This window comes from Leuresthes tenuis, unplaced genomic scaffold (genome assembly GCF_036924035.1).
Source record: "Leuresthes tenuis unplaced genomic scaffold, fLeuTen1.0.hap1 SCAF_21, whole genome shotgun sequence".
Lineage (NCBI taxonomy): Eukaryota > Metazoa > Chordata > Actinopteri > Atheriniformes > Atherinopsidae > Leuresthes > Leuresthes tenuis.
The window spans coordinates 1,672,684-1,697,391 of record NW_027325375.1 but is presented as its reverse complement, the minus strand read 5'-3'; the positions used below and the strand labels follow the sequence as shown (position 1 = coordinate 1,697,391).

General features: G+C 42.8%; 1 protein-coding gene across 1 annotated transcript; it reads right to left on the bottom strand.

Moving 5' to 3' along the window:
* Positions 1–1,328: 1,328 nt before the first annotated feature.
* afap1l1b (actin filament associated protein 1-like 1b) lies at positions 1,329–24,161 on the bottom strand. The gene is made up of 19 exons (XM_072375313.1): positions 24,036–24,161; positions 17,485–17,607; positions 14,250–14,330; positions 14,078–14,163; positions 13,882–13,999; positions 13,702–13,791; positions 13,406–13,617; positions 13,064–13,243; positions 12,893–12,985; positions 12,448–12,550; positions 10,320–10,475; positions 9,626–9,840; positions 8,921–9,066; positions 6,823–6,892; positions 6,265–6,373; positions 6,006–6,173; positions 5,761–5,927; positions 2,370–2,495; positions 1,329–2,088 (listed from the first exon to the last, which is right to left on the bottom strand). The coding sequence occupies exons 1-19, from the start codon at positions 24,055–24,057 to the stop codon at positions 2,062–2,064; spliced, it is 2,292 nt and encodes a 763-aa protein (XP_072231414.1). The 5' UTR covers positions 24,058–24,161; the 3' UTR covers positions 1,329–2,061.
* Positions 24,162–24,708: the final 547 nt, after the last annotated feature.

Genomic DNA, 24,708 nt, shown 5'->3' with positions numbered 1-24,708 from the left:
CTTTAATGTGACTTTAACACTAGAGGGTGTTTCAGGTTGCATTTTGGTGTTTTTAACGCGAGGAAAATATCTTCAAAATTCAAAACAGTAGACGCAGAAATCATTTACTCCAACACGTGTTTTTGTTCACAACGCTGCGATGGAAGGAAAGCATAGACAGGCGTTCATTTTTAAAAGATTTGGCTGCAAGGGGCATGAACGGTAAGGTCCAAAAACATTTATAGAGTCATAAAATACACCAAGATAAAGAGAAAAATGAGGAGAAAAGGTTCTTAAAGGGCCGGTTCGACCAAATCACAAGACAAATTTTACCGCCTGACTCCCGGTTTTTGTCCAGATTTCTAATGACTCACACTGAATTCTTTGCATGCTGTGTATCCTAAGTTAAAATACATTAATGTGTGTTGTGCTGGGATCAAATCGGTTTGCTCAGACCACAGATTTTACATATATAACACATTAAAATGATGATGCAGCTGCTGTAAACTCATCTCCCGTCACATGCTGCAGGAAATGGAGGCTCTACTTGTGTCAGAAAAGCCTTTACGAATGGAAAAAGTACTGAAAGATGTCCCGTATCAAGAGGGTTTTAGACCATTTCAGTTTAAAATAGTGCTTTAATGTGACTTTAACACTAGAGGGTGTTTCAGGTTGCATTTTGGTGTTTTTAACTCGAGGAAAATATCTTCAAAATTCAAAACAGTAGACGCAGAAATCATTTACTCCAACACGTGTTTTTGTTCACAACGCTGCGATGGAAGGAAAGCATAGACAGGCGTTCATTTTTAAAAGATTTGGCTGCAAGGGGCATGAACGGTAAGGTCCAAAAACATTTATAGAATCATAAAATACAAAAATACAACAAGATAAAGAGAAAAATGAGGAGAAAAGGTTCTTAAAGGGCCAGTTCGACCAAATCACAAGACAAATTTTACCACCTGACTCCCGGTTTTTGTCCAGATTTCTAATGACTCACACTGAATTCTTTGCATGCTGTGTATCCTAAGTTAAAATACATTAATGTGTGTTGGACTGGGATCAAATCGGTTTGCTCAGACCACAGATTTTACATATATAACACATTAAAATGATGATGCAGCTGCTGTAAACTCATCTCCCGTCACATGCTGCAGGAAATGGAGGCTCTACTTGTGTCAGAAAAGCCTTTACGAATGGAAAAAGTACTGAAAGATGTCCCGTATCAAGAGGGTTTTAGACCATTCCAGTTTAAAATAGTGCTTTAATGTGACTTTAACACTAGAGGGTGTTTCAGGTGTCATTTTGGTGTTTTTAACTCGAGGAAAATATCTTCAAAATTCAAAACAGTAGACGCAGAAATCATTTACTCCAACACGTGTTTTTGTTCACAACGCTGCGATGGAAGGAAAGCATAGACAGGCGTTCATTTTTAAAAGATTTGGCTGCAAGGGGCATGAACGGTAAGGTCCAAAAACATTTATAGAATCATAAAATACAAAAATACAACAAGATAAAGTGCCATAAAGAGTCATATCTGAAAAATATACCCAATTTTTTTCACATTGCAACCACAAACATTTGTTTATTTCAGTGTCAAACTTGGTGTTTTTTTTAAAAGATTTAAATACAAGATAGTAGCTACCTTTTCTCACTAATAACGATAATTTAAGACGATAGCAAAAACTTTAGTTTGTCAATTGTCACGTCCAAGTTATTTGTCTGTAAAATAAAGTGAAACCAGTAGGTTTAGGTAGGAAGTTCATAACTCTCACAGTGTTTCTTACCACACGCTCCCTTCTTTGCTTACATTTCACTTTCTGCAGCCCGATGCAAACACTCAGATTCTGTATATATCTAACGTCCATAGTGATCCCATTAATACTGAACTGGTATATCAGTCATATTTACAGTGGTTGAGGCAGCATCCTGCTGTCTGTGCTTATTTTTGAAGAATTTCTCTTCTTCTTCTTCTCTTTAGTGCCAGTTATCCGTCTCTTCTTGCCTTCTCCTTTTCACATCCTCCTGCTAAAGCTCAGCTTTCCTCTCTCCATGGGTCCCTCTGTCGATCTGTTAAAGTTCAGTCTAGGTCCCCTTCTTTGATTCCCACTCCTGGAAGCCATGAGAGTAGAAAACATTCAATATATCTGTCCAATGTGAGTCTCCTGCAGCCAGAGCCAGTGTCTCCTTGCTTTTTTATATTGTCCATGCTGCTAGCTCATCCGTTTCCTCACAACCATTACAAGCCCACCTCTAATCATATATATTCTCCACACATTAGGTTCCCAGCAGTGACAGAAAGCCTCCGTGGGCCGATGTGCGGTTAGATTTAAGTACACACCAGGACATTAACAACAAAACAGACCACACATCCAGATGCACAAATACTCTACCTTTGCTTTCTGCATGACGTTCCCCTTGGAAGAGGCGTAAAGGGATGGAGGACGTTTACGAAGCTCAGATGCTGAGTTGACCGGGACGGTCTCAGTGTAAACCTTTTCCACCTTACATGCTGGTGCCTGTAAACACAAACAGACATCACAGCACATGCAAAGTAAAGGTAAGACTGTAGGAAATGTGCCTTTTCACTGTTTTGGACTATTTTCCCACTAAAAAGCAGCAGCTCAACTCAGTTAAAAGGTCAAAACGCGTTTTTCTGTTGAGATAAACAGAAAAATCGCAATAAAAACAGGTGGTGGCACAGCTCTGCCACACTGGAGGACATTAGATATTTAAACAGCTTTCCTGGTGGACCAAAACGCGTGCTAAAGTTTCTCCTTGGGACCCAAAACGCGTGCTAAAGTGCCTCCTTGGGAGCCAAAACTTGCTAAAGTGCCTCCTTGGGAGCCAAAACTTGCTAAAGTGCCTCCTTGGGAGCCAAATTGTGCTAAAGTGTCCTCTTGGGACCCAAAACACGTGCTAAAGTGTCTCCTTGGGAGCCAAAATGTGCCAAAGTTTCTCCTTGGGACCCAAAACACGTGCTAAAGTTTCTCCTTGGGACCCAAAACGTACTAAAGCGCCCTCTTAGGAGACAAAACGCGTGCTAAAGTGCCCTCTTGGGACCCAAAACGTGTGCTAAAGTGCCTCCTTGGGAGCCAAAACGTGCTAAAGTGCCTCCTTGGGAGCCAAAACAAGCCAAAGTTTCTCATTGACATCACAGCACATGCAAAGTAAAGGTAAGACTGTAGGAAATGTGCCTTTTCACTGTTTTGGACTATTTTCCCACTAAACAGCAGCAGCTCAACTCAGTTAAAAGGTCAAAACGCGTTTTTCTGTTGAGATAAACAGAAAAATCGCAATAAAAACAGGTGGTGGCACAGCTCTGCCACATTGGAGCAAATTAGACATTTAAACAGCTTTCCTGGTGGGCCAAAACGCGTGCTAAAGTTTCTCCTTGGGACCCAAAACGCGTGCTAAAGTGCCTCCTTGGGAGCCAAAACGCGTGCTAAAGTGTCTCCTTGGGAGCCAAAATGTGCCAAAGTTTCTCCTTGGGACCCAAAACGTACTAAAGCGCCCTCTTAGGAGACAAAACGCGTGCTAAAGTGCCCTCTTGGGTGCCAAATCGTGCTAAAGTGCCCTCTTGGGACCCAAAACACGTGCCAAAGTTTCTCCTTGGGACCCAAAACGTACTAAAGCGCCCTCTTAGGAGACAAAACGCGTGCTAAAGTGCCCTCTTGGGTGCCAAATCGTGCTAAAGTGCCCTCTTGGGACCCAAAACGTGTGCTAAAGTGTCTCCTTGGGACCCAAAACATGTGCTAAAGTGCCTCCTTGGGAGCCAAAACAAGCCAAAGTTTCTCATTGACATCACAGCACATGCAAAGTAAAGGTAAGACTGTAGGAAATGTGCCTTTTCACTGTTTTGGACTATTTTCCCACTAAACAGCAGCAGCTCAACTCAGTTAGAAGGCCAAAACGTGTTTTTCTGTCAAAGCATTTTGAAGCAGCTGTGAAATCATATGTTGAGATAAACAGAAAATCCGCAATAAAAACAGGTGGTGGCACAGCTCTGCCACACTGGAGGACATTAGATATTTAAACAGCTTTCCTGGTGGGCCAAAACGCATGCTAAAGTGCCTCCTTGGGAGCCAAAACGTACTATAGCGCCCTCTTGGGACCCAAAACGCGTGCTAAAGTGCCTCCTTGGGAGCCAAAACTTGCTAAAGTGCCTCCTTGGGAGCCAAAACAAGCCAAAGTTTCTCATTGACATCACAGCACATGCAAAGTAAAGGTAAGACTGTAGGAAATGTGCCTTTTCACTGTTTTGGACTATTTTCCCACTAAACAGCAGCAGCTCAACTCAGTTAGAAGGCCAAAACGCGTTTTTCTGTCAAAGCATTTTGAAGCAGCTGTGAAATCATATGTTGAGATAAACAGAAAATCCGCAATAAAAACAGGTGGTGGCACAGCTCTGCCACACTGGAGGACATTAGATATTTAAACAGCTTTCCTGGTGGGACAAAACGCATGCTAAAGTGCCTCCTTGGGAGCCAAAACGTGCTAAAGTGCCCTCTTGGGAGCCAAAACGTACTAAAGCGCCCTCTTGGGACCCAAAACGCGTGCTAAAGTGCCCTCTTGGGAGCCAAAACGTACTAAAGCGCCCTCTTGGGACCCAAAACACGTGCTAAAGTTTCTCCTTGGGAGCCAAAACGTACTAAAGCGCCCTCTTAGGAGACAAAACGCGTGCTAAAGTGCCCTCTTGGGACCCAAAACACGTGCTAAAGTGCCTCCTTGGGATCTAAAACTTGTGCTAAAGTGCCTCCTTGGGATCTAAAACTTGTGCTAAAGTGCCCTCTTGGGATCTAAAACTTGTGCTAAAGTGCCTCCTTGGGAGCCAAAACGTGCTAAAGTGCCCTCTTGGGACCCAAAACATGTGCTAAAGTGCCCTCTTGGGAGCCAAAACATGTGCTAAAGTGCCCTCTTGGGAGCCAAAACATGTGCTAAAGTGCCCTCTTGGGAGCCAAAACATGTGCTAAAGTGCCCTCTTGGGAGCTAAAACGCATGCTAAAGTGCCCTCTTGGGACCCAAAACATGTGCTAAAGTGCCTCCTTGGGAGCTAAAACGTGCCAAAGTTTCTCCTTGGGAGCCAAAACGTACTAAAGCGCCCTCTTAGGAGACAAAACTTGTGCTAAAGTGCCCTCTTGGGAGCCAAAACATGTGCTAAAGTGCCCTCTTGGGAGCTAAAACGCATGCTAAAGCGCCCTCTTAGGAGACAAAACTTGTGCTAAAGTGCCTCCTTGGGAGCTAAAACGTGCCAAAGTTTCTCCTTGGGAGCCAAAACGTGCCAAAGTGCCTCTTTGGGAGCTAAAACGTGCCAAAAGTTTCTCCTTGGGAGCCAAAACGTACTAAAGCGCCCTCTTAGGAGACAAAACGCGTGCTAAAGTGCCTCCTTGGGAGCTAAAACTTGTGCTAAAGTGCCTCCTTGGGAGCTAAAACTTGTGCTAAAGTGCCTCCTTGGGAGCTAAAACGTGCCAAAAGTTTCTCCTTGGGACCCAAAACGTACTAAAGCGCCCTCTTAGGAGACACAACGCGTGCTAAAGTGCCCTCTTGGGAGCCAAATCGTGCTAAAGTTTCTCCTTGGGAGCCAAAACGTGCCAAAGTTTCTCCTTGGGAGCCAAAACGTGCCAAAGCTCTGCCACACTGGAGCACATTGGACATTTAAACAGCTTTCCTGCTTCTTGGACAGGAGGAGCGATAACAAAACGAATAACTGGAACTTCTCCAGAGTACTTTCATAAGAACTATGCAGGGGAGTCCTGTAAAGGTACCTTAGCTTCAGCTGCTCACCTGTACATTGATCTTCAGGTCAGTCGGAGGATCTAGCGCTCCTCTCGCCAGTGATTTTTTCAGGTTTTCTTTGACTTCTGTCAGTCTGAGCTCCAGCTCCACCCTCTCCTCCTCCTTCTGCTTACACAGCGTTTCCAGCTCAGCGAGACGCTTCTCGCCACCTTGACCTGCACACAAGCCAACGTCATGAACACAGCTCCAAAGCTAAAGTCTGCACAGTTCTGTGAGAGGTATCCATCCCTGACCTGCGTCGCTCTTCATCTCCTCCTTCACTTCCCTCTTCTCCACTCGCAGGGTGATCAGTTCATTTCTGAGCGCCTCTTTTTGCTTTTCCAGCTCCTCTTTCTGTCTCAGGTACCGCTTGGCGTCCTCCTCTGCACGCATCTTCCCATATCGTCCATACTGGTTTACATCTAGGAGAAAAACGGAAGGAGCATTCAAAATGCTGGTGTTGCATCTTAATGAATGGCTGCCTAATGAGTTCTGAAATGAAAGGAGACTCACTGGAGGTGTGTCTCTTAATGGCAGCCTGTTGCTCTGTTTTTTCAGAGTCCCGACTGGAGAAGGAAGCATGGCGTCTCACCTGACCTGCTTTGCTCTCCACATCTTCGTCCTGCAAGATAGGGGAAAATCAAATAAACCTACATTAAACCTACAATAAACCTACAATAAACCATCATTTACTGAGTTAGTTTGATGGTTTTTGGCTGTCTTTGCAGACAGAGAAATACAATGAAAGGAAAAACATGAGAAATATCTGCACTGGTCATAAATAATTATGTTTTAAACATAAGCTTTTGTGTAAATGAAAATCATACTTCGTTTTATCAAAAACCTCATTATGAGCACTGGGACGCCAGTAAAGCCCAGCACAGATGCTAAAAAAACATCTGTAAACAAGCAGGGCTTTACTGTTTTAAAAGCAGAGGAATTACACAATAATTTAAGTCCATTTGGATTCTTTAATGAGCTCTGAGTGTCAGGGGAAAGGATCAGAGAGCAGAGATTTGCAGATTTTTGCAGATTGAACAGTCAAAGGTTTCTCAAACTGTAGGTCCTCACCGCAATGCTTTCATAAACCTCATCATACGTTCTGGAGTCGACTGAGGCACTGCTGGTGGAAGTAGCCCACCTACCAGAGGAAAGAAAAGAGAGTATTTCAGGACTGAGCTCACAATAAGGCAGAGGCCCTCTCATGTATTATAAAAATCTGCATGTGGTCATTTTATTTAGCAAATTTCTGAATGTAACTAACTAAAGAAAATGTTTCTGAAGACAAAACAATCCTTGAATGTGTCGATTAGTTAATTGAAGAAATGTTTAAGCTCTGTGTTGTTAAGAAGAATGTGTGCAGAATGTGTTCAGTTCTATAATCTATAATCAGTTCTATAATCAAATGACTGGAGAATGGCTCCAAAGAACCGAAGACTTCCAGCCAGCCTTTTGGCCACGATAGCAGCAGACAGAGAATATCATTGGAAATTTGCCAGCATTGGAAAATGCTAAAGTGCCTCATTGGGACCCAAAACGTGCTAAAGCGCCCTCTTGGGAGCTGAAACGTGCTAAAGTACCTTCTTGGGAGCCAAAACGCGTGCTAAGTGCCCTCTTGCAAGCCAAAAGGCGTGCTAAAGTGCCTCCTTGGGAGCCAAAACGTGCTAAAGTGCCCTCTTGGGAGCTGAAACGTGCTAAAGTACCTTCTTGGGAGCCAAAAGGCGTGTTAAGTGCCCCCTTGCAAGCCAAAAGGCGTGCTAAAGTGCCTCCTTGGGAGCCAAAATGTGCTAAAGTGCCCTCTTGGGAGCTGAAACGTGCTAAAGTACCTTCTTGGGAGCCAAAACGCGTGCTAAGTGCCCTCTTGCAAGCCAAAAGGCGTGCTAAAGTGCCTCCTTGGGAGCCAAAACGTGCTAAAGTGCCCTCTTGGGAGCTGAAACGTGCTAAAGTACCTTCTTGGGAGCCAAAAGGCGTGTTAAGTGCCCCCTTGCAAGCCAAAAGGCGTGCTAAAGTGCCTCCTTGGGAGCCAAAATGTGCTAAAGTGCCCTCTTGGGAGCTGAAACGTGCTAAAGTACCTTCTTGGGAGCCAAAACGCGTGCTAAGTGCCCTCTTGCAAGCCAAAAGGCGTGCTAAAGTGCCTCCTTGGGAGCCAAAACGTGCTAAAGTGCCCTCTTGGGAGCTGAAACGTGCTAAAGTACCTTCTTGGGAGCCAAAACGCGTGCTAAGTGCCCTCTTGCAAACCAAAAGGCGTGCTAAGTGCCCTCTTGCAAACCAAAAGGCGTGCTAAAGTGCCTCCTTGGGAGCTGAAACGTGCTAAAGTACCTTCTTGGGAGCCAAATGGCGTGTTAAGTGCCCCCTTGGGAGCCAAAAGGCGTGCTAAAGTGCCCTCTTGGGAGCCAAAAGGTGTGCTAACGTGCCTCCTTGGGCGCCAAAACGTGCTAAAGTGCCTCCTTGGGCGCCAAAACGTGCTAAAGTGCCTCCTTGGGAGCCAAAACATGCTAAAGCACCCCCATGGGAGCCAAAAGACGTGCTAAAGTGCCTCCTTGGGCGCCAAAACATGCTAAAGCAACCCCTTGGGAGCCAAAAGCGTGCTTAAGTGCCTCCTTCGGAACTAAAACATGTGCTAAAGTGCTTCTTTTGGAGCCAAAACATGTGCTAATGTGCCTTTTTTTTTGTTCCGACCCTTCCCTTCAAAAAGTCTGCGCACGCCACTGATCATACGTGTTTAATCTACATCTGAATGAAACGTGACATACATTTAATAATCTGCTGCTCCAGGATAACATCAGTTCAGATCACTGGTTACTGGAGCTGTGTGTGCACTCTCCTACCGTGTGAACTTTCAGCTATGATGCACTTTGAGTCCCGCTCTGTTGCCATAATTTGGCGCCTGAGGGTCCGTGCAGCTCATGTGATGAATAGGGAGGATGTGGATGAAACAGTAGCTATCTTTGGTAATTACACTGTTTCTAAATGACAGTTGCTTTAACTCTTGTTCTAGAGCTGAAGCAGTTAAAGGAGCCTTTTGCTGTTGGACAGTCACAGGAAAGGACAGTTGCAAGGTTGTTCTTTTCTCTTTTTGCCCTAACAAAGAAAGAGGGTCAAAGGGCCGAGGTCTGGGTTTGCTACTATAATAAGAAACAGGACATTCTCATTAAGTGCAGGAACTCACATGAAGGAGTGTCTGGCAGCATGTCGTATGTCAGTGAGCGTGTCTACGTCGATGTAGTCGTAGTGCAGCTCTTCAGGGAGCGTGGCGCTGCCAGTCTCTGCAAACAAAACACCCAACCAGCGGCCAAGGTCCTCAGAGCAGCTGGCCTGATGGACAAATACACTTTTCAACAACTTGTTTTATCTGGACACACAACAGGAGCTCATCTGGATCCATAATGAGAGCCAGGAAGCATAAGTCTGCCTTCATAAAACAGGTAAAGTTTTTCATGCCCATCTTTTTTAATTTAAAGCCATAATCAAAGGTAACAGCCCCCCCGTTTTAACTATTAATAACTGGAGCATATATGGATATGGATACATGTCAGAAATCCATCATTTCTGGCTATAGTGATTATTTTCATACATCAAAACGTAATGGAAACTGGGCTCATCCAAATCCATAATTACATTCATTAAATCTAGAATGAACATTTGAGTATCTGGAATATAACTTAAGAGAAACTCCCAAACATCTGCATCAAATGATCATTTCAGACACAATAAAATAGAATATTTCAAATCTACAGTGAAAATATCATCACAAATAACAAACAAACAGGCCTAAAAAAGCAAAAAAACCACAAACAAAACAGCACAACATATAAAAGTCCAACCCGGTGCGATAAAATGGTTTAAATCTTTATACTTTTCAGGAACACCGCACCTCCAAAGCTGCCAGTTCATTGCCTCCTTGCAGGATGCGGAAGGAGAAAGGATGTTTAGGCCCGAGCCCGCCTGGCACCACCTCTGCCCCCTTTAGCGGCACCACAATGATGGGGGGCCGCTGGTCGCCGGGGTCCTTTTGCAGGTACAGGCTTCCACTTCGCAGCGTGCACCAACGTTCCTTCCAAGAGCCGCTAAGGCACACACTGAGACTGCCTGTGGGAGGAATTATATATATATATATATATATATGCTTCTATTTGTTTCGGATCTACAGCATCTACAGCATCTATTTTGTATTTTCTGAGCCGTACAGGAATAATTTCTTCTTCTTCTTACAGGTTTTAAGCATTAGCATTACAGTGCACTGATAAGAGAAACTCTGGCAGCTACACAAGAATTTAAATTTAGATCATTTTAGTTTTAATACACTGCACCCAGGCAATGGAACATGTATTAAATATATGACAAACCCATGGTTATAATAGAGGTATTAACAGCTGCAGCTGACCTGAACATTAGCAGTAAACATAGCCTATTTTGCAGCATAGTATATGCTTCACTGGTGTTTTTAACAAGGACACCAAAGGTCTTTTTCAGTATTCAACACCACAGAAAAAATGCATGTACAGTTACTAATGATCCACCAACTACTCCTCAAACACAACAGCAACTTGATTAGGTCGTGTCCTCACCACAGCGGGGGTTGTCGGGGTGGCCAGAGGAGGACGGAGGCTCTCCTGGCAGAGGAGGCTTCTTTTTGGAGAAGGTGATGATTCGATTGATTTTCTTGCCTGCAGCTCGGCTCATCGACCCCGTCAGCTCGGAGAAGGCACCGCGCTTCCCCCTGTCTGAAGCCAGAAGAACCTGGATTAAAACCCTACATCATGTAGCCCCATCTTGTTCTGACATTAGCTCTGTTAAAGTTTTCTAACTCAAAAGTGAGACATTGCATTATTTCATACGTTTAAATGAGGGACCGTCGATCTAATCGGGATTTAAAGAGCTTTTAGAATAAATAATATCATGCAGTTTCTGTCTTTTATGACCCAACAAATCTTTTCAAGTTCATTTCAGTATGAAGCAGCTGCAGCAGGGCTCAGTTCACCCTGCTTCCTATGATGTCAGTGGAAGACAATCGCAGGAAGAGGGCAGGATGGATGTCATATCTGCTTGTGCTTTGCTTCCTGTATCTCCCTCTCTCTCATGTCTCTTTTAGGTTCAGAGCTGCTCGATCAGTAAACAAACTGCGACAACATGACTGTTTAGCCTGCTTTCCCACCTCAGATTATAGAGTTCCTGGCTTTATCCTTCCTAATTTTGACAGAAAACATTAAAAACATTCAAATTAGACACTTTGGAGCACGTCTGTTTATGTCTGTGCGCTCTGGAGCCTTTTAGATGGAAGATTAGATTCAAAAAGCGAGGTCATTCACTGTAATTTGGCTTTGGATAAAAGTTGAGTTAGGAACCGGAGATGCTGTTCAGTCAGAATGTGACTTAAAATTTTCAGGTTTTCATTAGGAAACAACACTAAAAAGTATGGTAATGTGTGTGTATATATATATATATGTAATTCTATTTATTCTCATTGACATAAATAGGGTAAAAATGTCATAAACATCTGTCAGAATAAATCAAAACTGTGAATATGTTCTGAAACAATGTGAAATAAAATGAGACTTATAGCAGTCAAGATGCTTTTAATCAATGATTAATGCCCTGAAGGGAAAAATTAAATAGTCTCTTAAAGGTTTTTTAGTTAACTCAATGTCTATAACACAATGAGACGCGAACTAGCTGTGCAAATAGCTTGCATGCTAGTAGTTAGCATAGCATATCACAGTAAATGACACAATTCCAGCTGTATGCACTTAAATGTAGGTGGTTAAAGGCGCCCGTTTTCTCTCCAGAATTGTTACAGAATCCCTTGACGTAAGAATTTAATGCAAAGGTACCCCATGAACATTATTTTCCATGATGAACTGTGGCTCCATATGTTTTTTTAGAAGCCTTTCGGCGCCTGAAATGAATGTTAGTTAATGTTTTCTGTTGGAAACGCCCCTGTTGAAATGCTGGTGATTAATGCCCTGAAGGGAACAATTAAATAGTCTCTTAAAGGTTTTTTAGTTAACTAAATGTCTATAACACAATGAGACGCGAACTAGCTGTGCAAATAGCTTGCATGCTAGTAGTTAGCATAGCATATCACAGTAAAAGACACAATTCCAGCTGTATGCACTTAAATGTAGGTGGTTAAAGGCGCCCGTTTTCTCTCCAGAATTGCTACAGAACTCCTTGACGTAACAATTTAATGCAAAGGTACCCCATGAACATTATTTTCCATGATGAACTGTGGCTCCATATGTTTTTTAGAAGCCTTTCGGCGCCTGAAATGAATCTTAGTTCCCCGTGGCTTAATGCTTTCTGTTGGAAACGCCCCTGTTGAAATGCTGGTCACCGTGGTAACTCAGAAAACGAAGAAATGTCTTACGGAAAGGAAAAGTCTATACCATCTGTCACTGAATTACTGCTGTCAAATGGTGTGTTTAACCCCAACCATGCTTTCTTACACCCATCCAAGCAGCTTTAAAGTTTTCTCTCCTGGGTGAAAGTCCTGTAGGTTATTTCTCCAACCTCTAAATCTGCACTCGGTCCAGTAAACATTCTCAGCAACCAGAAAGCAGATGGAGAGCAGTACTCTTTCAAAGTGACCTTCAACCATTTTAAAGAGACACGCAGGAATCATGTTGAACTTCCCCAGTCTCTCTGCAACTCTTAACTCTTAACTTAAGCTGTGGCATCTTTAAAGGTCACACTTACTGAGGGAGTCAGTGGCCTCTCGGCCCGGCACATGACCGGTAGACTGATTGTCTGCTGTTGGTCCGCTGTCTGAGTCTGACGCCTGTCTGTCAGCCTGCAGCATCTGAGGGAAAACAAGGGAATTACTCCATTTGTGTGTGTTTTTTTTAATGTTACTGTCTGTAGTTTTAAAAGCTATCATGTGTCGGGTGTAACTGCCAGGTCACCGTTTACTTTGCTCAGACCGAGCCAGCTCAGCAACCACAATAATGTCACTTCACTCACTGCTTGTAAACTAGGAGCTAAAGGAATAGTTGTGTCATGCGTGGGCAGAAGGAGGTGACATCAGCTACACTGAAATGTAAAAACTAGGGTATAGATTCAGAATTAAATGAATGAATAGCTCTCATTTGGATACAGGATTTTACAGAGGTTAAGACAGATAAACTGAAGGGTATAAGAACACCTTGTCAAGCTCCAGCTTCCTCTGTATGATGGGAGAAGTGGATCCATTCAGTCCATCGGTGTTGTTACACTGGCTGCCAACATCCCGGACCACCTGAACTCAGAAACAGACAACCTTCACTTCCAGAAACCCCCCTCAGAACCAGCCCTCTGATTCAGAAACCTAATCTACCTTGAGCCATCGCTGCGCCTGTTCTTTGCTCTGAACTGCCAGGACGAGCGCCTCGCCTCCAGGCAATGAGAAGCGCAACTCGTGCCTCTTTTTCCGGCCCTCCTTCGGGACGTAGATGACATTGCAAAGATTCAGCGGCAGCTCTATGTGGGGGGTGGTCTCCTTGATGTTCTTATAACACTATGAAAGACAGACAATGTTCACTTTCTGTCAGTATCGTTTAAAGACCATCCTGGAATCATTGTGGGAGATACTGTGGCTAACAAAAGCCCTAAAAAATGCAAGAAATTTGATGCTATGACATGGATATTCAAAGATGTTTCATCACCAATCAAGTCTTACCTGGAGTTTATTATCTCTGACAACCACTAGCTGTTTAGCCCACTGTCCAAAACGTTTTTTCCGCAGCAGGAAGGCACAGATGCGGCAGTCTCTGACTGGTCCGTCTGGGCTTTCTTCAGCAGCCCATGTCTGAGATGGGTCCCGCCCCTTGGCCTCCTCTTCCTCTTCTTCATAAGACTCATAGGAGCTGCTCAGAGCGTCTGAGTCATTGTCTGGATGTCAAAAAACACCACAGAGCATGTACCTCAGTTAATAAATGCATATTTGGCTGCTATCGTGTTCAAAGTAAGACTCACAGGAGCTTTTAGGAGGGCCGTTAATCCTGGTGGTGGGGTAGTTATCGTCAGCATCTTCATAGTAAGCATCTTCGACAGAGTTCCTCGAAGCTAAGTGGGGAAAACTCGTGTGAACTAAAGCTCATAAGTTGTTTAATTAGAGTTAATCAGATCTATGAGTGTGTGTTTGTACGAACTGACGGTTCATGTTGGTCGTAAAGTACTGCGGGGTGGATCCAGGATCTAGAGGAACAGCCTCTTCATAGTAGTCATCAGGAAGGGGGGTGGTTGGTAGGGGAGGGGGCGTGTCGGTTGGCGTCTAAAGAATTTGAGGTTTAACCAGAATTGTGGGTAAAAGCAGCAGAGAAGCGAATGCAGTATACAGTAAACGACTTACAGATTTATTTAGGTGAGTCTTTTCCTCCTCATCTTTCTGCTCTTTCTGCTCCACGGGAGACGCACTGAGCATGTGCAAATCGCAATCTGGGGGAGCAACAGAAGATAGGCTAAATACACAACCATCAACACCAAATGGAACTGGTCTGTAGGTATTCTGAAGGTCTACTAACCAAAATCCTCAAATAGAGACTCTACAAAGCTAGTGCCATTTCCATAAAGACAACTGTTCATGTAGACATCTGATCCATTGACTGTGGAAAACAAAGAAGTTAGAGACAGAATCAGAATTATGACTTTGGCCTGTCCTGACGGAGAATAAAAGCTTTACTGTCGGAGACGGCAGGAAACCTGCGAGACCTCGTGCTAAAAGAGGTGAAAGTCTGACTCCACCTGAGTATGTTCTGGACAAACCGAGCCAGCCCATTATCACAGTTGTCAAGCGTCAGGATATTTTGTTTGTCCCCTTTCTTTGACCTTGCCTCATTATCCCCTTTAAACTTTGCATTTCATTATCCTCTTACATCAATCCTTTTATCCCCCCTGACTTGCTACACGCTTCCAGATAAACAAGGATCGGTTGTAAAGTCCTCGGGGAGCTTTGATATAGCAAATGCTGAGTTTAGCAACCAATAAGAGTTACTGGAGTGTTAAGGTGAGCCGCTGCAGCCTCGCCTGCTCATGACAAGGAAGCCAACCTTTTGATGAAAAGAAAAAGTGTGATAAATGCAGGATTACTCTGTAAATTACTCTTTTTGCAGTGAAAACTGAATCATGATAACATTAAATTTTTTCTCACTGCTTGTTTTATGAAACCTTTTCGTTAGAAAAACCCTGTTCAGGCTCAGAAAAGCTGAGGATTTGAATACACACAAACGTTTTCTGTGCTGTTTAAAAGCGAATGAAAGACAGTTAAAGCTTAAAGATTTCTCGATTTGACCGTAAAGGCTGTAAAAGAGACGATTGTGGGATGGTATCGATTTCTTTGGGCAGAACTTGTGACCCCAGTCATAACGAAAATGTTGCTTTGTAATGTAATGAATTGTCTTTCTTTCTTTTTTTAACTCTTTCCCAAAATCAATTTGAGACATTTTGTTGCACAAACTTACCTAAACTACTGAAAATTAAATGCAGTTTAAAGAAAAACAGGTTTGGCTGCACATGGGGACTCAATAGGACACTAAAAAACACTGAAATTAAATCAATCAATTACAAAAACATGATGTATATTGGATATAAACCTGGATAACACTGTTTTACAGCCTTTTAGCTAACATTTTGGACCAGTGTAGCTATCACACATTATGTCAGTATTTTGAAAATGCAGGAAGAAAGTTACGCAAAGATTTAAAAGCATTCCTTTCGCTCATCGTATCAATAAGGTGGGAAATACAGGTTCAGTGTGGGCTATGTGCTCACTGACACTGCTCTGGAGCCACTGGAGGAATGATGCAATCATAAAAATGTTGCTTTGTAATGTAATGAATTGTCTTTCTTTCTTTTTTAACTCTTTCCCAAAAACAATTTGAGACATTTTGTTGCACAAACTTACCTAAACTACTGAAAATTAAATGCAGTTTTTAAAAAAAACAGGTTTGGCTGCACATGGGGACTCAATAGGACACTAAAAAACACTGAAATTAAATCAATCAATTACAAAAACATGATGTATATTGGATATAAACCTGGATAAAACTGTTTCACAGCCTTTTATCTAACATATTTTGGACCAGTGTAGCTATCACACATTTTATTTGGAGAGTAGATGGTCTGTTATGTCAGTATTTTGAAAATGCAGGAAGAAAGTTACGCACTCAACATAAAGATTTAAAAGCATTCCTTTCGCTCATCGTATCAATAAGGTGGGAAATACAGGTTCAGTGTGGGCTATGTGCTCACTGACACTGCTCTGGAGCCACTGGAGGAATGATGCAATCATAAAAATGTTGCTTTGTAATTAAATGAATTGTCTTTCTTTCTTTTTTAACTCTTTCCCAAAAACAATTTGAGACATTTTGTTGCACAAACTTACCTAAACTACTGAAAATTAAATGCAGTTTTAAAAAAAAACAGGTTTGGCTACACATGGGGACTCAATAGGACACTAAAAAACACTGAAATTAAATCAATCAATTACAAAAACATGATGTATATTGGATATAAACCTGGATAACACTGTTTTACAGCCTTTTAGCTAACATTTTGGACCAGTGTAGCTATCACACATTATGTCAGTATTTTGAAAATGCAGGAAGAAAGTTACGCAAAGATTTAAAAGCATTCCTTTCGCTCATCGTATCAATAAGGTGGGAAATACAGGTTCAGTGTGGGCTATGTGCTCACTGACACTGCTCTGGAGCCACTGGAGAAATGATGCAATCATAAAAATGTTGCTTTGTAATGTAATGAATTGTCTTTCTTTCTTTTTTAACTCTTTCCCAAAAACAATTTGAGACATTTTGTTGCACAAACTTACCTAAACTACTGAAAATTAAATGCAGTTTTAAAAAAAAACAGGTTTGGCTACACATGGGGACTCAATAGGACACTAAAAAACACTGAAATTAAATCAATCAATTACAAAAACATGATGTATATTGGATATAAACCTGGATAAAACTGTTTTACAGCCTTTTAGCTAACATTTTGGACCAGTGTAGCTATCACACATTATGTCAGTATTTTGCAAATGCAGGAAGAAAGTTACGCACTCAACATAAAGATTTAAAAGCATTCCTTTCGCTCATCGTATCAATAAGGTGGGAAATACAGGTTCAGTGTGGGCTATGTGCTCACTGACACTGCTCTGGAGCCACTGGAGGAATGATGCAATCATAAAAATGTTGCTTTGTAATGTAATGAATTGTCTTTCTTTCTTTTTTAACTCTTTCCCAAAAACAATTTGAGACATTTTGTTGCACAAACTTACCTAAACTACTGAAAATTAAATGCAGTTTTTAAAAAAAACAGGTTTGGCTGCACATGGGGACTCAATAGGACACTAAAAAACACTGAAATTAAATCAATCAATTACAAAAACATGATGTATATTGGATATAAACCTGGATAAAACTGTTTTACAGCCTTTTAGCTAACATTTTGGACCAGTGCAGCTTCACACATTATGTCAGTATTTTGAAAATGCAGGAAGAAAGTTACACAAAGATTTAAAAGCATTCCTTTCGCTCATCGTATCAATAAGGTGGGAAAGCTCTGGAGCCACTGGAGGAATGATGCACGAGGTGCTAAACATTATGGATAACAGTGCATATAATTTACACAACATAGGGATAAAACATTAGAGAGTGTTCAGTCAGAGGTTTCTTCAGCTTCGCTCTAACAAAAAATGGTACAGATGGTGCTTCTAATGCTAAAGCAACAATATAACGGCCTTCTTTGTGTCTGTACCTGACAGTGAGTCCATGATGTTGCGTATGGAGGCCACCTTGTCGGCGGTAGCAGGACTGACCGTCTCGTGGTCCAGCATCTTCAGGAGACAGCTGAGCTCATTCACAAGTCGCTCCATCACCACTGGCAACAACAAAAACAACTCTTTTATTTGGGATTGTCTCCTAACTGAATGCTCTTTGGCGAAAATAACCTCCAGGCCATAAGGCAGCATAGCTAAAATGCTTATACTGTTACACCAAGTGCAGCAAATATCAATTTAGCATGTGCATGTGAGGCCCTTCGGGCGAGCAGAACTGGCAGTTGACGAGGGGCATGAAGTCCCTTTGGATCTGGGAGCTTAGCGCCTGTTGCAACAGCTGACAGGGAAGAGATGTTCAACAGCCCTCCACCCATGGACAGCGTGGAGTGTGCTTTCTTTAAAAAACGAACTGTTTTCACGCTCAACTCTGACATCCTGTGTGAGTCCGTGTTTGTGCGAATGTGTGCGCCTGTTTGTGCGTTTTGTTGACCTTGACATTGTTCCCAATGCCGTGACACACTCTCACACATCCTGCCTGCTCACAGCCGACAAAGAGAGGAGGAGGGAAGAGAAAAGATGGTTACGTGGAGGGGCCAGGAAGCTTCCTTCCACGGAGGAAATGGAGCCAAAGTAAAGACGAAAATCTATAGCTTCAGCTGAGAAGGACACTGTAATAAACAGGTTAAACATCTGTTTGAACCCAAAGCAAACAGGTCTGATAAAGTAAGGCCACTGCAATTATGGGGTGGATCAGTCAGAGTTTAGGAGCTTTTACCTCTGAAACGGTTTCAGTGGAAAGTTTTCTTGTCTGATAGTGATGACCTGCTCTTTTATTCCAGCAGCTTTTCCTTTGGTGAGCTCCTTAAAGGGGAACTCTGGTGTTTTTAAACCTTATTTCTGGCATGAAATACGTTCATCTACTCACTGAGAACAGTTTGGTGAAAGTCGGCGTCCTTCAGAAGATATTTAGATAACTGGAGATCCATATAACGGAGTGAACGGGGCTTAGAGGATGCAGCCTCTAAATAAGGCATTATCTGTCTTTATTTCACCAATACTTTAAGAAGAATGAATGAATGAACTTGTACTATAGCTCTGTTAGCTCATAGCTCTGTTAGCTCATAGCTGCTGTTAGCTCATAGCTGCTGTTAGCTCAGAGCTGCTGTTAGCTCATAGCTCTGTTAGCTCATAGCTCTGTTAGCTCATAGCTCTGTTAGCTCATAGCTGCTGTTAGCTCAGAGCTGCTGTTAGCTCATAGCTGCTGTTATGTGGCTACTTGCAGCTATAGGAGAGCTAACGGAGGGATTTCTACACAGGCACTCTACTGGGACCACTTCATCCACACGCCCCCCTGCAGCACAGTTTATTCACTCCGTGCTCTGTGACAGTCGGCTAACTTCACACAGAGTTTGCTGCTGATAGTTTTGTGCAACATGGCAGGATATTTATCAGATTTTGACAATGTGGACGACAACTTTGAGTAAGATGGACGTTCTTACCGGAGTGAATAAACTGTGCTGCAGGGGGGCGTGTGGATGAAGTGGTCCCAGTAGAGTGCCTGTGTAGAAATCCCTCCGTTAGCTCTCCTATAGCTGCAAATAGCCACATAACAGAGCTATGAGCTAACAGCAGCTATGAGCTAACAGAGCTATAGCACACGTTCATTCATTCATTCTTCTTAAAGTATTGGTGAAATAAAGACAGATAATGCCTTATTTAGAGGCTGCATCCTCTAAGCCCCGTTCACTCCGTTATATGGATCTCCAGTTATCTAAATATCTTCCGAAGGACGCCGACTTTCACCAAACTGTTCTCAGTGAGCAGATGAACGTATTTCATGCCAGAAATAAGGTTTAAAAACACCGCAGTTCCCCTTTAACTGATTATGAAGCGGCTTTGGTTTAATTTTCCTGAAAAGGGCATTTGTTTCTGTTATGTTTAGGACTGTGAGGGCCATGGAAAAAGCTTCAGTTTGTGTCCTTTTTGGATTTTGAGGTGCGTTTCGGCCTGTTTTCATCTTTTACAGATGCTGTGATACCTGCAGAATTAGCTGGTACTTTACTGAATTCCTTCTTTATTCTACACGCTCCTCATGTCACTGACTGTGACTAAAACAATGCATGATGGATCCATCCCTCCCTACATTTCCTTAAAGCCACCAAATTCCCAACTTATGATGCATAATTTTGTAGTGACGATGCAAAAAAAAGATATTTTTCTGAAGGTCATTTAAAATAAATCTGGGGTTTTTCCTCTTTTTTTTTTTAGGAATCCTACAAGTTATTTCCTGAGAAAGCTCTCTTGGTTTTCCAGATCTCAACCCGACTGCTTCTGTTCGCATTAAGGGCCATTTCTTAATTACATTATGAAATCAGGAAACTGCTTTCTTCATAACCTTCTCCTGTGGGCATCAATCTTGGCAGCTGCATAGAAGAGATGCCAAGTACTAAGCTGCCGACTGACAGAACAAGTTTGAGGGAAGCTTTAGAATTTGCATCACCTGGCTTTTCCTATGACTGATCCTAAAAAGCTCATTAGAGAAAGTTAGAGCTCAGATCTCTGAGGGTACATTTGCACGGTGGCTGTTTCCTTCTAAAACTGTAAAATTGTGCAAAACAAACCAACCAAAACTATTTTAAAAATCAATCTTGTGCAAAGCATTCAATAAACGTCTAAGCTTTAAGTTAATCTCTTTCAGATATAAGTTTATCATCTATTTACAGCTGCAGAAAGCAAGCATTGTGTGTCGTGGAAACATTTTAAGATGAGAAAATAAACTGAGACATTTGATCCAAAACAGAAAATGAACATCAACAATCACAGAAAATCATCACAAATATTTTCAGGAGCTGACCCTTAGACCCCTTTGACCTTTTCACAGTTAAAAAAGCACCAAAATGAAGTGTTTTTCATGGCTTTGTTGGCCAGGATCACTTCAGTTTTCAACAGATGTGTGACTAAGCTGAACTAAGAGCAGAAAAAGCTCCTTTTCTTTCACACAAACTGGAGACAGAGAGAGTGAGAGAAAAGCCCTCTCTGCCCCTCTTCCGCCACCCCCCTCATTCCAACAATACTCTATTGTCTCCACAAGGGCCAAAATTAGAAGACCACAATGCTGCGCGAAACCAGAGAAAACAATCGTATTGTCAGAGTCAGAAATAACAAAACAGAACAGGAAGTAGCACACAGCCACACAACGTGTGAGCGGGCGTGGTGCAGCGCAGCTGCGTCGCCTCGATCCGTGGGCATTCAGGGTTAAAGGATATATCTCCAGCAGCTGTGGTTTCCTGTCTAAGCTGTCGACAGAGGCTTCTCTTCACTCCTTCCTTGACTCTCCACGCTATCCCAGCGGCGAGCCTCACCTCCTCTTTCTTTTCCTCCCACTTTCCTCATCTTCTCCTGCTGCAAACTCTCCTTCCATCTGTTGTTCACATTCTTTCTTCCAGCCACACTCTTTTGTCTCTATCCTCAGCTTTGTCAAAACAAACCTAATAAGAGCTTTTCCCTCGGAAAGGTGCCAGAACTGTTATATCAGCACACTGCAGAGTTATCAGCATTAACAGCCCCTGCCGGGTCTATTTCTTTATTTCGGCAGTCGTGGCCATCTTCTCTCGGGGGACCGGAGGCTTCACAGGCTGAGAATCAGCTGTTCTGAAAGCTTGTGGTCAGTCTCACCCACAGAGGGATCTTTGTTACCCCCCCCCACACACGTATTTCCCCTTCAAATTCACTTTTTTTTTTACTCGTCAGTCATTCAATCACCAAAAGGGACACACAATGTATCTGTTAATTCATATTTTACTGACTAATAGCACACAATCACACAGTCACAAGAGCACTAATGAGAATGCATTTGTGTGTTTACTGTTTCTTGCATTTCTCTGTGTTAGCAGACGGACTTCGGTCATGAGACCTGAGCCATGCGACTATCATTTGCTCTGATTTAGTGTGTTTGGTTGCAGCTCAGAAGAAAACAGCTGCTGCTGCTGCTGTTTATCCCACCACAGGCTGAAAGAGAAAGCTCTCCTCCTAACCTGAGGCTTTAATTCCCATCCATTACACGTCTAACCCATCAATCAACACATCTCCAGCTCTTATCCAAACTATCCCTCCTTGTCAAAATGTTTTCAAGACTTCGAGCAGAAATGCAGTTTATCTGGACACTGAAATTGATCTCTTGTCATTTCCATTAATTCAGCTGCCTGAGGCATATGAAAGGAGCATTTTAAGATATAACTCAAGCCTCAAAAGTGTTTGAAGCTGCTGTTTTACTTCTCTTCCTGCCTCCCCCATACTCCGAGAGGTTTCTCTCGTCCCCTCATCTTCATTACTTTCTTTCCCCTGAGCTCCCCCCGCTCAGATCCTTTCCTTTTAACTCCTCTCCCTAATGTGACTCCCGTCCCTTCTCCAGACACCCATCCTCTTCAGAGGGAGGTCAGAGTTCAAGGCTGGGCGGCCCCAGCAGCTCCCTCTGAGACAAAAGTCTGCTTCAGAGATTCAGCATCCTGTAAATCATATTTTCATGACAACAGTCGATGGTGTCACTGCTCAGCTGGGGTTAGCTCTCAGTCAGACACTTTAAAAAGTCCACGAGCTGGCAGGACCCATAAAAAGAAACAGCTGTGGGAAAACACTGGAAGAATTCTCCTTTTCACATTCTTTCAGTATCTTATCACTTTCTGCAGATAATTAACGGTTCACAAAAAAAACTGAGCCAATGTGGGCAAGAATGAGTTCAAATTCAAGCCAAGGCATCGTAGGACCGCGGTTTGATCGGGTAAAACGTCTCTCAGCCACTGGAATTCAAATGTTTTCTCAGGGTGATGCAATCCGAGTCAAACATTAAGGAAAGCAAACTGTGAAAACATGAAAAACGTGAGGGAAGAGAGGAAAGTGGGCCGTGGAAAGAAGGAATTTGGTGTTTCTGAAAGGGTCCTGATAACATGCCCTGGGGCACACATGTTTTCTGCCTGTTGTTTATCTGCTGAACCTGTTTTCACGGCACTTTAAGTTCAGTTTCCCTCCAGCTGTCTCTATATACATTTCTAATGTGTTTCATAACAGCAAATAGATGGAAATACTTCTCAGGGAAGACATGTCACATGACTTATGAATGCACAAAGCTGTAATATCAGCTATTCAAATCTATCATTGGCATGAACTTTAGTGTCATTTGTTGTGTTCCTTCTGTATGAAACTGAGACACACGTTCATACACATTATTACACGTTTTCATAGCCACTAAAGGTTTGAATCACGTTGGTTTTTCACTACAACTTTTCCAGGAAGTGAAATGGTAGTGTTTCTTCTTCTGTGACGGAGGACTGCTCCCATCACACCAGCTCAGTTTCTGGCCTGCTGCTGTGTTATATTTCTGAAAATGTAACTTAATCACTCTTTGACTTGTGATAGCGCTGCAGTTTACGGAGGTTAAGACGTTTTTCTGTGTGAAACACATCTTGAAATGAAATCATGAGACCGTGTTCTGTACTTTCTGACTGAAAGAAAATGGAAAAGAGGGGTGAGTGGGGGGAGGAGGAGGAAGGGGAAAGGAAAGATAAGGAGACCATGGTTAAGGTCAAGGACTGTGACAGATATTAAACAGAAAGAAATGGTGTGCCTGAGTGAATGAAAATGAATGAATTAAATGAAAAATACTTGTTTCGCCCCAAAGGGAAATACTGAAATGAACTGTTCACTTTTTGAATGTCACAGATTTAAAATCTACGTCTGAATTCAGTTTAGCTGCTTCAGTCACAGGGTCCCAGTATAGTTTCTGCTGGCTCATTTTCGACAAATAAATACAGATTTATACATATTATGAATGTACATAATAGAATAAAAAGAAATACTTTTAAGATACCTGGAGAATATCAGGCAAAATGACATAAGATGCATCATTTTAGCGGTTCAGGCTGGCATAAGTGTTAGATCCTAACTGATATAAAAGTCTATTTCAGTACATTTAAGTTAGTGGCATCATTTTGTGACTGTTCATTCATGTCAGCTGAGTAGGCAACATGATGAGGACTTTCCCTCGGACTGATTTGGCCGTTTCAACGATTTCTTTCAGATGTTTTTTCCAGATTTCCACATTTTTCATCACCTGGTGCCGCATAATGCAGCTTCCTGTTCGGGGCTTTAAACAGAGCGGCCATTCAGCTGCTTCCCTGCAGCTTCCAACAGGGCGCTTCTGTGTTGGGATCAGGTTGCATCACTCTACCTGAGGATACCTCCTCCATCCACACACACACCAGCCGGCGCGTGGCCACATGACATCACACCAGCCTACTCCAACCATGGAGCCGGGCGCGAGGCGCACACAGTTAGTTTGATCCCATGAATGCACGAAAATCTCATTTTTTATTGATTCATTCTCTCAACACCACACTCCTGGAGTTCATCTGTAGGACATATTTCCATATTTCCTCAGTTCCAGTCTTCTCTGTGGACGCCTCGTCTCAAAGTTGTGGTTTCTCCTCTGGAAATATGAAAAGGTTACTTATAATAAAGGCAGCCCGTTACTCACCGCTCTGGCGCTTGGAGTCCATGTCGCCTGATTGTTTCCGGTTATAATCCCTTCATGGTGTCAGTAAAAAGTTATTAACATGTGGGACGCGTTGCGCACAGCCTGGGCGGCGGACTGGAGGTCTCTGTGCGGCTGAGTGACTCAGAGTGGCCGCTACAACTTACAGTTCGGCGGCTGCATGTTCGTCATCCAGCGCTCCGCTGGGTCCTATCGCCAGCGCAGTTCCGACAAGACTCCTCATTACGCCACACTATTTCTATTTGAGGAGATTAAATCCCCGTAAACCCGCGAGATCATTTGTCCATTTGCCTTAATAGAATTACGTGACGGCTCGTGGGTGCGCGCGCCGTCAGACACCGTCCATCTAACCGAGCAACTTACTTTCAGAGGCGCATTTTACTCCCAGCTGGGAGGAAAAGTGTTGTTTTACACGCAGAATACGTGCTGCATTCACACAGTTAGATGATGCATTACCCAGCAATAGCAGCATTAATGTGTTCACACATCCAACAACTGCAACAGCAACATGATTTTAAATAATATAATACTTTTATAACTGTCTGTAATGGCACCTACTTTATTTTCACCTGGTTTCCCAGGAATTGGTTCAAATGTATCAGGCCAAAGGGGAAAGTGTGAGGATCTCCGAGGTTTCTTAAAGTGGGGGGTGGAT